The sequence below is a fragment of the Magallana gigas genome, chromosome 9 (genome assembly GCF_963853765.1).
Source record: "Magallana gigas chromosome 9, xbMagGiga1.1, whole genome shotgun sequence".
NCBI classification, from domain to species: domain Eukaryota; kingdom Metazoa; phylum Mollusca; class Bivalvia; order Ostreida; family Ostreidae; genus Magallana; species Magallana gigas.
In genome coordinates, this window is record NC_088861.1 from 4,075,930 (window position 1) to 4,089,940 (window position 14,011).

The 14,011-nt window shown below is 33.2% G+C and overlaps 1 protein-coding gene across 1 annotated transcript in view; it reads right to left on the minus strand.

The window, feature by feature from the left end:
- Positions 1-9,319: 9,319 nt before the first annotated feature.
- LOC105343050 (snake venom 5'-nucleotidase) overlaps positions 9,320-14,011 on the minus strand; it is a 34,772-nt gene continuing 30,080 nt past the window's right edge. The window contains exons 6-9 of the mRNA XM_034476940.2: positions 12,366-12,488; positions 11,698-11,853; positions 11,124-11,327; positions 9,320-9,544 (exon numbers count right to left, since the gene is read on the minus strand). Coding sequence (XP_034332831.1) covers positions 9,357-9,544; positions 11,124-11,327; positions 11,698-11,853; positions 12,366-12,488 — 671 coding nt within the window. The 3' untranslated portion in view covers positions 9,320-9,356. The remainder of the gene's footprint in view (positions 9,545-11,123; positions 11,328-11,697; positions 11,854-12,365; positions 12,489-14,011) is intronic.

Consider the following 14,011-nt stretch of genomic DNA (forward strand, 5'->3'; position numbering starts at 1 on the left):
CCAGGCTCTTCCCCTGGCAGGAGTTAACCTGTCAGTTCCAGGGGTTGGTCACGGCACCAAATGTAACGGGATGGGAGAAATAATGACGGACCAGACCGGGTTTCGAACCCGGGCCCCCTGAATCTCTAGTCAGGTGCTCTACCAACTGAGCTATCTGGCGCCGGTATTCGAACCGGTCTGACCGTCACATTCCTCCCCCCTTAAATGATCTTCGTCCCCGAAGATCACCCCAGGCTCTTCCCCTGGCAGGAGTTCACCTGTCAGTTCCAGGGGTTGGTCACGGCACCAAATGTAACGGGATGGGAGAAATAATGACGGACCAGACCGGGTTTCGAACCCGGGCCCCCTGAATCTCTAGTCAGGTGCTCTACCAACTGAGCTATCTGGCGCCGGTATTCGAACCGGTCTGACCGTCACACATGTTTGCATGGTTATTCTACACATGTTTTGCACTTCAGTAAGTTTTTGGATCTTAGATGATATAATTCATTTTGCTGGTATAGTTTACAGTAGATATCTATAACACTGTTTTGAATTCTTATTTGTTATTATGCTATTATATACAAACTGTATGTACATGTGTGTCTTAGTTCGGGTTTGTATTGAACTATTGTATATACACACCATAAAAGCATACACTGTATAAACATGTGGGGTCCCATGGTACACAAGTGTAGAATGATGTAATCATCAAGTGCATGTATGCATCATGATTTCTTTACTTTATTTTAATAACACAATGTTGTATCATATTGCCATCCACAGCTTCATTTATGAATTCAAAAATTCAGAAAGATTTGTACTACATATTCAATTTGTATGTGCTGCATTAAAATTATATGATTAATATATTTGATGTGTTAAATATGTGCAGTTATGCTTCATAATAATCTGATAATAAACCATAACCAGTAAAATCTAACATATGTGGTGGTCAGACTCGGCCGCTTGAGACCAGATTGCATAGTTGCTAGATAATATTCGAGGGGCACAGGCTTTAAACTGACCTGGTTTGTTATTAATTATTCACTACCTTATCCACATGTACATACATACAATAACATATACATTCCCTCAATAGCAGACTCTTTTTTAAAATTAACCAATGTAAATTAAACTTATATGCTATTCTACAATTCCTTTATGTATTTTCTTAAAAATTTAAGAATTAATTTTAAAATTGAAAAGAACTTAATATGTATATTACCGTAAGGTCAGAATTTTAGGGTATTTATATTCCCTGATATTCATAATACAGTCTTTTCTGGATTTTTTTTTTTTACAGAATCATTGTTATTTGTTTTGAGTTATGGTTTATCTTTATGTAAATACATATTGATTCACTTCTCGGTAAAGTGTTCATGCATAGCACATGTACATGTACATTGTATACAAACAATTTTGAGATAACAAATACATGTGTATGTTGGATTCAATGGATTAATTGTTACTGTGCTCTGATACATCAGCTTATGATTGACATTATGGACAATTCATTGATAGAAAAAATATATATGAAACTAATGGAATTATAATGTCAAAGATTATTTCGAGAAGAGATATATAGTATATCAAAAGAAATTAAATATTAACTACATGTATCACACTTTGAGTAAAGCAGTCTCTCTCTCTCTCTCTCTCTCTCTCTCAGTTTGATATGTGTAAATAGTTTTGACCTAAGCTATTTGGTTTGGTTTTTGTACTGCCATCTTGTCATATGCACAGATCCAGAAATTGTTTTCCAGGAGGGGGGGGGGGGGTCCGAAGGATAATTGTTTTTTTCATGTGGTCTGAGGCATATTTGCAATAATTTTACAATGTAAAATCCTCCACCCTTCTAGATCCGCACATGTTTTCATACATATGACACTGCATGGTCAGTGTATTTTTTTTGTAACAAATATTCATGTATTTGCTATGCATATGTTCCCACAGATAATTGATTTTTTTAAATTTTTATTTCAGCCCAACATGGACTTCTGCTACCACCTGGCGACATGGGTTTTGTGGGTCGATTCTTGTGGTTTCAACTCTTGAGGTTACCCTGTCTTCCCTACCCACATATTCCCTGTGTTCTACAGACTATTTAATAAAAAAAATAATCTGATGATGCATAAACATGATGGATAAAAAGGTGCTCATCATCATGCTTTGGTGTATTTTGAATGTGTGAAGACATTATTAAAAACAAAATTAAAGCTGTTTAAAAAAATTACAACTTTTCAATAAAAGTATATATTGATGCCTTTATTTTGTATTCATTTGATATCATATGCACTATTTTTTATGACAATTTTATACAATTATTTATGAAGGTTATGAAGTTCAGTGTGTCTTTAAAAGAATTCTTTATCTTAATATGATGAAAAAAATATTCTGACTTTATGGTAGAGATACTCTTATAGTTATAAGCAAGATTAACTTATATTGTGGCAGAGACATCATGGCTGCGTGGATCCAATTTTTTTTTACATATTTGATAAACAGGGGTAGATTGAAGCAGGCACGTAGCATAAGATGGGGGGGGGGGGATCCCCCCCCCCCCCCTTGCTTTTTCTTGCCGAAATTTTTTTTCTTAAATTTACATATAAGAAATTAGTATGCATGGAGATGGCCCCCAACTGTTTTGAGAATATGTAGGCCTTTCTTTGCTTGTTAAGGTTTTTTGGATGAGTCGCCCCCCCCTTTCAAAAACGATTCTGGCTTCTTATTTTCTTTTCTTTAGCCTGTTATATATATACTTTAATTAGTCTAAAATTATAAGGAAGACATTTATAGAAAACCAGCATCCACCCCAGACCTTAGATCCGCGCATGGGGTTATCTGATTCTGTTCTGGTGCATTGCGAATCTATCACTCTATTCTGTTTAAACTGAACAAAAAAATAATAAATTGGTAATATTCCTGTGTATTTTACGAATTGAAAGGTTTAAAAGGTTACTGAAATGTGCAGGTAAGGAATAACCAACGATTAACAATGTAAATTTTCCGCGCTTCACAACGCCAGATTATCTGCCCTTGATCCTGATCATCAGTGCGTTTGCAAATCGGCTAATTTGCATAAAATCATATACATCTGTCTAAAATTGCAAAAGTTCGACGATATCCCGTCAATTTTAAGGATTGTGTTTAACTTTTTTATTTTCATCAAATACCAGTGATTGTAAAAAGTGCTGGGAGCAAATTGTTGCTTGAAAGGAAACATTTTTTGACACGTGAATTAACTCGGTTATCGAAAAAATTGATTAAACTTGAACGATCAATGCTAAAGTTAAGCATGTTGCTGGTACTGCTATAGTTGCTCCCAGCACTTTTTAGATTAAGCAATTAATTTTATTTTAAGTGATATAAACAACAATTTAATATTTTATTCGTATATCGTTGAACTTTTGCAATAAATGAAGTCATATGTAGCTGCTCTATTTTTAGCGTATCACGTGATAAACAGCTGATGTGGTGACTGTGTTCCGGTGAAAAATGTACATGATGTAGGGGAGATCGGTAGTAACATAATGATGTATAAACTTCATCATTGCCATATTTGGATGAGTTTGTATACATTGTCTGGAATTATGTCCGTTTTTAGTGTATTTATTTCATACGGTAATCCATGGGCGTCCTTAACCTAGCTGCGATTGTGGAAACATAATCTAAAGAGTCATCGGTGAGTAAGCGTGAATGCAATGCGCATGCGCAAGATTGTAAAATAAAAAAAAACCCAGATGACTTCCGGATTTTTAAAACGTATTTTCGTTGATTATTAATTAGTGTAGTTTGATTGAGAAAAATAAAAACAAATAGGTAATCTTCAAGTACCAATGATGTTTAGTATATATAAAACAAAAGACAGTACTCTTCCAATTTCTCGGTCTTGAAGCTAAAAATTCGAGTCTATAATTTTAATATTGTAGCATAGCATAGTGTTCAGGCAATAATAGAAAAAAATACATGAATCTTGTATTTTATATCAGTCCAAACTACTGTACTTAATATACAACACAAATATTGAGAGAGAGAAGAAATGAGAGAGAGAGAGAAGAAATATGAGAGAGAGAGAGAGAGAGAGATTATTTTCAAATGAATTAGTACTAAAAGTGAGTTTTAAGCTTCCAGAGATCATGGTTGGACAGTGCATTCTTTTAAGTGCATTCTTTTTTTCGTTTTTAAGGGGTGTCTGATCTCCATTCTGGGATTTGGGGTGTTTCAATTAGCACATCTTTAAACAATTGATTGTTTTTATACTTAGATTACCTTTGGGACATTGTGTGTTGTTAACACATTCTTCAAAGTAATGAATTCATTAAATGCACAACTAATAACAGTAATTTTTCAAATGATATAAAATTCTTAAGAAGAACCATCGTCGGATACCCACGGGCGATTGCGTCTTTTACTTATCAATAAGTAAAAGACGCGATCACCCGTGGGTATCCGACGATGAAAAAGAACACTCTTGAATGTTATGAAATTGTATTATATAGCTAGTTTTTTTTTGACAATTTAAGAGTGGTTTTTTTTAATCATACAACTAAAATATTTTTATCTCAAGAATTTTTTCTTCTTTAAAACAATTTTGAATCAAATAAAATTTCAGTTATTCAATTCATCACAATGTTATGAAAATGAACATGCATTAAAAAGCATAGCAACGCAAAGTAATGCCATGTAATACTATCATTACACTAGATTCTGGAAAGTAATGTATAACATTACCAATACTTGTAATGCTCAATTTGTGGCATTACACATTACTAGCATTACTTTGAAAACATGTAATGCATTGCAATGCATTACCATTACATTTATACTGATACAGTGCGCTACCAAATTGGTCGCACCGTTCATTGTATATAGTTTGATACAGATTTATGGAAATTTCATTTGACTAAAATAAATTTATTAATTCCAAATGTTGTCAACATGCGCAATAAAAAATTATGCACCGAAGTGTTGAGTAACCAGATGTAAAACCATAGATATATGCTTACTTGTCCTAGGGTTTACGAGAGCCTTTTTTCAAAGTGGGTTAATTTGGTCCCAAAAACGCACTTCGAAAATTTTTTCAAAGTGCGTTGATTTGATCCAAAATTTAACGCACTTTGAATTTTTTTTCTACAGTGCATATTTTTTTTAAAGTGCGTTGCCACAGACCCTGGTTGTCGCGCATTCTTCTCGCTGAAAAGCAGCATTTATCGCGTGGTTGTTAAAACAAAGCATAATATTGATAAGGTCCCGGGATCATGAAGCATGATCCTGGGGCAAGGCCGCGAACCAGTTCATCTTTAGTTAATCGCGAAATAGAGTCGCGAGTAAAATTTAATTTACGGTGATTTTAAGCTTATGGATATTTTATTCAAGTAACGTTTTGTTAAAACTTCTTTATCAATTAACATCAATTAAAGCTCCAAGGTTTGCAAAGAAAAATTCAACTCCACTGTACGTCAAAAGCGTTATTTTATTTTTTTTGCACCAATATCCGTTATTCTTCATGAAGTGAGAGACAGATGGTGGGACGGACAAAAAACGGACAACAACGACGCACGATGTCTTTGAAAAACCAATGATGTTTTCTGTCTGTGAATCCATTAAAACTAAAAGAATATGGACGGATTTTAAAAAGGGAAATTATTCAATTTGTTAAACTTTCATATACAACTTCTTGGTGTATAATATATTGTCTTATAACAAATTTTAAAAATGAGTTGTCGATTTAACTTTTCAGATCGTTCCCTAATAGCTATTTTGTTATACTTGTATGCAATGGCTGTCAAGTATGAATACATTGGTAAAATTTATTTTAAAATATGTTTTAAAAATAGGTTGCTCATGAGAATGAAAAAAGTAAACCAACTTTTTTACGAAAAACATTCGCGAGTTTTGCGAAAACTTCGTGGTCGCGAATAATTTTCGCCGCGAACCAGTGCTTACTGTATGAATATAATTACAAAACGGATGCGAATTAGGCCTGTTCGTGAAAAATAGTCGTACACTATCCGCGGCTAACACGTACAAAGGAAATTGGGCTTTAAAGCCGACTTATCCTGTTATTTCAGCTGAAGTGATTGTCCCTGATCCTATTCCAAACACATTGTTTTCTCATTAAAGAAAAGACAAAAACCTATTTTGTTATTCATGTCCGCGCTCGGTTCATTTTACTTCATTCTCAGTGCACAATGCAACGGATTTCGCTTAATGGAACGTATTGTGTCAATATAGTTTTTATTACTGTTCTTCAAAAAAACCCAAACGTTTCTTTACAACATTTTTGTTAATAAAATTGGTGTAAAATGAAAAAAAAAACGTTTAGACAACGAGTTTTAACGTTAGAATATCATATATATTAGTATTATTTGTTTTCCCTTGGACTAAAATGTCACAAACATAGCACGTGATTGCCTCATACATGTATATCTATATTTGTTCGGTGAGAAATAATATTAGGCAATATGGCCGTCATCGGCCGACGCCTCGCTCACTGATTTCGCCATTTCATAGTATTTAGTACATAAACCGCATGCCGTAAGTTCTTAAAGTATTTGGAGTTCTGGGTAGTTGCCCTTTGAAATTCTTTAAAATTAGAGTAGTTCCCCTTTTTGAAATTTGCTCAAATCTCTGCCGAGGAAAGGGAGAAAACATTTAAAATTGAATAACAACAAATCATTGTAAGTAAACATTGGTGAAGCAAAGATTTTTAAAGAGTATTTGCAAGGTGAGATTGAAAATTTTAAAGAGTTTAAATGAGTTAAATTAGACGAGATGTGAGGCATATTGTACATGGCTTTGCGTAGATCATCGCTATTTGTGAATTAATATGTCGCTTGATAGTCCTCGGGAAAACAAAACACTTATTAGGTTAGTTACTGACTCAATAATATTGTTCTTCATCACAAGTACATGTATATAAACAAGATCAGTGTTTAACTGTTAAGTCGCACAAAAATTGTTGAAAAAAATTATTTTACCATGATGGAATTTATGCACGGTGTTTTCTTGCACATTCTCAAAGGTCTCATTAAAAAAGGTTTTATTCTTGCTTTATTATATTGTTTCACCACTGACATTTACAAACTGCACAGCAGATGATCAAATAATATTTGTGAAAAACACATCGAACAAACAGAATTAATGATGGAACAATAGGTAAATTGTCTGTTGAGGAGGCGTTACAAAAACATTTTGTCCTTAAAAAGAACATCTCAAAAGTTGCTATGATTTATTGTTAGGTAGAGAATATTTTAAGTACAGATGAAGAAAACTAATTTTAAGGTGTCTTAATTATCTGATGAGAATATGACGTCATGATTCCTGTACTCAAGAGATTTTATCTTAAAAGTTAAACTGTATCTTGGCATTGCGTTTGAACTCTAGCAGAGAGTTTTCTGGATACATAATTATACAATCGTGTTGAATTGTTCTTGCATTCAATTTTGAAAGATTTCTTAAAGAAATTGTCAATGACATATTATTGTCACATTGTATATATTAATTTTACAATTTTGGTGTTTTTGGACAATGGAAGACAGCTGACAATCGGACTCCATGTCATTCATTAAAGGTATATGTGGCGTATTTGGAGTAAAATTTTGACACGAGTTCGAGTAAAATTATACATCAAGCTTCTTATAACTAGACGTTTCACCAACTCTAGGCCCATTTAAGATGTTCTGTTTTTAATTATTTGTATCTAAACTTTGCCACACGTCTAATGAATATTAAATTATATAAATGTGATCTGCCATTTATAACGCCACTGCGCATGAGACTCAGTGCAGGAAAACCAAGCATTGAAAATACAATGGAAGAACAGTTTGCAATTTAGAATAACATTTTTCGTGTCTTAAAATAGATATATCAGATGCTACTCGAGGCATCAATATTCCGATATTCATTACTGTAGAACGATATAAATTGTTAATTTTATTATTAAGTTTATTAAAGACGAATTTTTTTTATTAAGTTTATTAAAGACGAAACACGATTTTAGCGTCATTGACACGGTAAACAAATATCCCCCCCCCCCCCCCCCCCCCCGAGGGATGCATGTACTGAGAATGTTTATCTATTCTTTATTCAAAAATTTCTTTATACGAAAATCCAATTGTAGTTTATAACTTATAAAGTAAAGACACAGTAGACATGGAACACGAACGTCAGTGTCTGAAAAAGCTCTACACCTGCATGATGGAAACTTAAGTTCAATTTGGTGTTAATTCTTAATCCATCAGTCTACATGCACATGGTCACCGATGACGATCTTCTTTTTGTTCCTATTCTTGCCAGTCTGTTTCTTTTTCTCTTTCCTTGCAAATTCTGTCAAACTTAAATCTCTACCCCTCTTTCTTGCGCCGCGCCGCCATTGTTGTTTATAGACCGCGATGGACCCACTTAAGGCGGGGTTATTCAAACTGGTAGGGGAAACTACCTTATATGGATGTTATTGTCATTGCGCAGGGCGATGCGTAGCGCGAACAACTGTTCAATCAGTGAATAAAAAATGTGATTTACTACATGACAGTACATGTAACTTACGATTTTACAATAGTTAAGACTAATTGCGACTGGATTTAAAAAACCTGCGGGAACGTCAATTCATAAAAAATTTCAATTTTTTGTTAAAACAATATGCAAAGAATAAATACTAATAAAGATTACTAATCTAATTACTTATTAATATTTCTAATGCTCATATTAATAAACATTGCCAATCTCTCATGCTAAATGCCTCTCATAAAGTCTTCACAGGTTGATGAAACCAAATTTTTACTATTGTAAAAATAGTGTTTGCTAATGTCAGCATGGAATTGGTAGATAATGATGTAAATCTTGTAAAGCTTTAAAAAATATTGATTTTGCCTTCCCAAAAGCAATTAAAAAAACAAGCAGTATCTAAACGTATAGAATTTTTTGTTGTAACCCATGATGCATTTAAACTCGGGAATGTCATATAGCTGATTGATCAGTTTGTCAATTATATTGGTGCTTCATTTAGTATGTAAATTTATTCCCACATCACAGAAAATAGTTCCTCGACATGTCAAATTTTTTGTATATTTTTTAAGGACAGGTAAAAAAAATAAAATATTTTTTTTTTATTTCTCATGTCTTTTTTATGCAATTGATTTAGACAGCGTAATTGATGTGAAAGTCCTTCGCAATCTATGCATATTTCACTAGAAACCAGCTTCATTCTTAACTTGTTGTAATGCATGTCAGCAATATAAAGCAAAGTCCAGCCGAAAATCCAAGGTCTAATTTGTTCTGTTTTACTTTATTTGCAACACTTTTACTCATCTAAATAAAGAAAAAAAAAACTTTCAACGAACGTGTTTAAACCTTTATTTGAACTTACAGAACCTCTAAAGCAAACACAGAAGAATGTTAAAGAAAACCAACGGAATAACAAAAAGATTGAATGCGTTAGGCTTGATAATCATCGAGTTACTCGCTGCACAGTCTTCTAACAGAGTTATCCTTCCTTCCTCTCCTTTGATGATTGGACTATTTGATTGGAGATAAGAAGTAAATACATCGCTGTCTATTTCATCTGTCAAAAGTTTAAGGGGAAGATCTTATAAATATATACATATGCAATATGTGTGACTTAAGAAACAATCTTAAAAGTATAAATCAGATCGGATCGTCGAGCAAAATCATACAAGTCCTGTGGATTCATTTAAATTTGTGAGAGCCAATTTTTGTGGATAGTAAATATTTCAATTTTTTTTTAGAATGTTTACCCGTAGAATCGATCGTATGCAAACTATATACAGGCTGAACATGTGTTTTACAAACAGTTTGTGATGTAATTTCGAGTTAATATTAGGCGTACCTAAATGAACCCCACGAAAACTGACTATTTCAAGGTTACTACTAGTATTTTGTCAGACTGATAATATTTTTTTCAAACGTAATATCATACATGTAACTGTTGAAGTTCATAGATTATATCATTATAATAAAAAATTATAACCTTTTTTTCAATTAATCAATTAAAAAGTAACACGTGTACATAATTGTACATGAAGAAGTAAATATTACTTGCCTGTCTCAACATTTACATTTAAAAATTTCAAATCGTTAAACTCTACTTGACATGTCACTAACATTTCACTAACCTGGAAAATTCAATTTTAAGATGCATTCACATGAGTTACAATCATGAACACAAGGTTAGATATTACATACCTATTTACTGGCTATGAGGACGATAGTTTATTGATCCCCCAAGACAGCAACTATTTCACGAGGCGAAGCCGAAAAAGTTATCGTCCTCATAGACAGTAAATAAGTATTTTATTATACAGAAGAAAAAATAATTTGTCTGCTATGCAAAATTTCTTGATGATAAACAAATTAGAGTTATCGGAATTTTGAATTTAATGTAGCGATCGCTCGGATTACGTCAGAGGTGTTCCGAGTTTAAAAAGGAGGGAAATCGAAAGCCACCAGTGAATACTAGTTTCGATGAATATTCACCATGGGCAGATAGCACGGAAACTAATTCACGTTTAGATAGAATAGCATGTTTATTTGTTGTAATTTTACACAGAAAATATTCACAAAGGTATAATAAATCTATACTACATGTAATAAATTCAAAAAAATCTGCATTTAGTCGAAAAGTGGCTATCTAAAAGTTCGTGGGTAATTCTTTTCTGGACATAACTTATATGAATTTTGCAAATCTAACCTAATATATGCATTGGCAAGTATAAACTTGCAGTATTTTGTTTCGTTCTGTAAGTCTTATGTGATGACCAATCTTATGAGCGAGTATATAAAGGAAAACTAAAGATTGCTAAAATTTAATTTGCAGTCGACAAAATAAAAGCAATAAAGATACGATATTTTATTGATTTTTACCAGAATGCAAGCAATGTCACTTTGGGATTAAAACAAAATTACGGGAGATAACGTTTTCTGGTTCATGGGAACGCTCTTACATATACCGTCATGATAAGAAGGATTTCTCTCGTGAACACAAGCAATCTTGGCTATCATTAAATCAACCTATCTTTTCATGTATCCATTCATCCATCCGTTCATCAATTAATAATGTCTTTCTTTCATTCATTTCGATTTAATTGATTAAGAATAATGAACAAGAAAATACAAAAACATACTGAATGGCTGGTGGTCGGTATGGTGATCATGAATGACCTTGAACCCGTCCCCTCCACGAATCACGAAGTCCAAGGTTACAATGGTGTAGATTTTGTCGTCGTTTAGGAGAGAGTACCTGGGGCTGGAACATCGACGGCAGCGCGTGTAAGCGGACACCACACGCTGACCCGGGGGTTTACACAGGTCATATGTTACCCTCAGTCCTGTTATAAACATGTAATACATTAATTAGTTATCATATCATCTAAGATTTTTATATATATTATTTAATTGTAAGTATTGCATCTACTGGATCACGTCTGGGTTGGTTTAAATACAAAAATGTGCAATGCGACAAAATACGGGTAATACATTTATATATATTTACATTTTTCAGTAACTTTGTAATAACACTACGTTACTATGTGTCGATTTTGTACTATACAGTCAAATTCTTATGACGTATAATCGGGGTGCGTTTGTTAATATAAAGCTTTTAAAAAACCCTTCTAAGACGAATGTTGAAAGTGCAGAGAGAGAGAGAGAGAGAGAGAGAGAGAGAGAGAGAGAGAGAGAGAGATGAAATATATGGACCTGACACCTGAAGAAAAGCTCCTGCTCTGTTCAGCTTGTCATAGTGCTGCACCGAATGCTCCAGTGCCTGTCGGAGATATTTCCCTTGGAGATTAATAAGATCTACATTGTTTCTGAAAGGCATGGTTGTCAAAACATCTCCTCGCGAAATATTCCCTGTGGAGGGGCAGAAAGACATGTTTATCAATTGATTCAAATTTAAGTCTCGTTAATGCTAGTAAATCAAAAGACTCACTCTTTCTAATGAAATCTCCTGAAGGATAATCCGACAGGCAAGATAATTCAAAAACGATTTATACAGTAATGAACATTCTGTGTCACGAGCTTGTTAATATCATAATAACGCTGGTTTTTTGTATGGAGTGGTGGATTTGTGTATCCTGCAAGGTTTATTTTTCATTTCAAATAGATACAAAATTCCATTTGTCTATTATGGTGCAAAGCCACATCCAGTAAATCCGGTTTTGTATAAACCAATACAAGGAAACAAAAAATGAGTTTATTTTTATTTTTTTTAAAAACCGCATAACCTGGTAGCATGTTTGTTTTATTGAATTCTTTCAAAAGCAGGTCGTGCACTTGATACTTGAGAACTTCTTAGTGGCAGTTTGATGAATACTACATTTATCCAAAAAAAAAAAAAATGAAAAATCCAATGCTACATGTACCTCTTTCAATAGGTGCTCGGATTCCGCCGGAGTTGAGAATAGCAATGGCTGCGTCGCTCCATGATCCATTAAGGGGTATCTTATGAGCATGGTGACTAACCATTCCGTCGGTGATGAGGTTTCCTTAAAGACAAAGTCAGGACGTTACTCATTTCTTTAGAAAATTTACAAGATTATATTGAAAGAAAAAAACCCAATAGATACAATGTTTTCCATAATAATGTTCTTTCAAATAATGTGATTCAACCCCCAGTACATAAATTACTCATATTTGAGATTGCTAATCTGAGCCTCAATCCTATCTGATGCAGGTGTCATATTTCACCTGTTGTGTAGATGATCATGAAAGGTTTGTTTTAAAAGTTTTCCAAGTGCTTACAAGCCTTTCTTCGAATAAAATCTGTAAAGATTTCATTGTAAAGAGACAGTACGGCGCATCTTATCAAAAACCCGACTTGAAAAATTTTCCGATCAGGTTTGGTATTTTTGTACTACTCATGAATGTATAAACTTTCAGAAAATTACAAAGTTCTCCGTGCAATAAATCTAATTATATCATTAAAATTGATAATAACGTATAACCTATCAGATAAATACATCGCAACGTGTTCGGGGTTCAGCCTTCTATACTATTACGCATGCGTATTTACTGTAAACAAAACACATGGCAGGGCTCGCGAATAATCTCCTGGACAGGTTTGTTGATAAAAATATGTCTTTTCTACTTCTCAGAGGTAAAAACTGTTAAAAAGTTTTTAAAATAAACACAATTATTATTTTGTAAGCATGTATTTTTCGTGTTTATCATAGGATAGGAGTTGCTACAACCTAAATCTATTTTTATAAATGAGGCCCCTTGAGGGGTTATTTGACATGTATAATTTATGTCTATTCATTTTAAACTGAACCTGAATTGGTAAACCATTTATAAATTATCGAGAAAGAAAGGATGTGTTTCATTTAGGGAATCGCTTTAACCTCGTTTTCCTTGATGACCGTAGTGGGACGAAGATCTTGTAGTTTTCAGCACGTGTCAATTACTATCAATCAAAGTCCACGTGGTACAAATAAACGATATAAGATTATTCCGGTTTGTACGACCCTTGAATTTCCGGAAGCTCATAATTACGTTAATTAAGTATGTGAACGGGATTTTCATGTATTTCAACTATTACAATAAACGTTATTTCTTATTTCCTAACTATACAATAGGTAAATCTGAAGTTATTCACACATGTGTTTTCAGCTGTACTGTCTCTTTAAGGTAGTTTTTTGTTCCCTACCGATAATATACTTTTAATGAAAAAAAAACTTAAGGAAGGAGTCTTTTTATTATCAAACATACTTCTTATAATAAGAAATGCATGAAATTTTGACACAGTCAAACGGATCATATTACTTAATGATTCTATCAGTTTAATTAAATTTGACCTTTTTGTTTTCGGATAAAGGTCAGGTCAAGGTCACTACCTTTTTCCTCAACGTAAAGAGTGATAAAAATAAGTGTAGCTCTTTATAGTTCTGTAGAGATTTGTTTAAGATTTGAAGTTTCAAATCTTCAATGAAATCATAGACTATGAGAGTGTCTATCAGCTTATACTACTAAATTGGAATAAATATTAATACTAAAATTGATATTGCTTAGC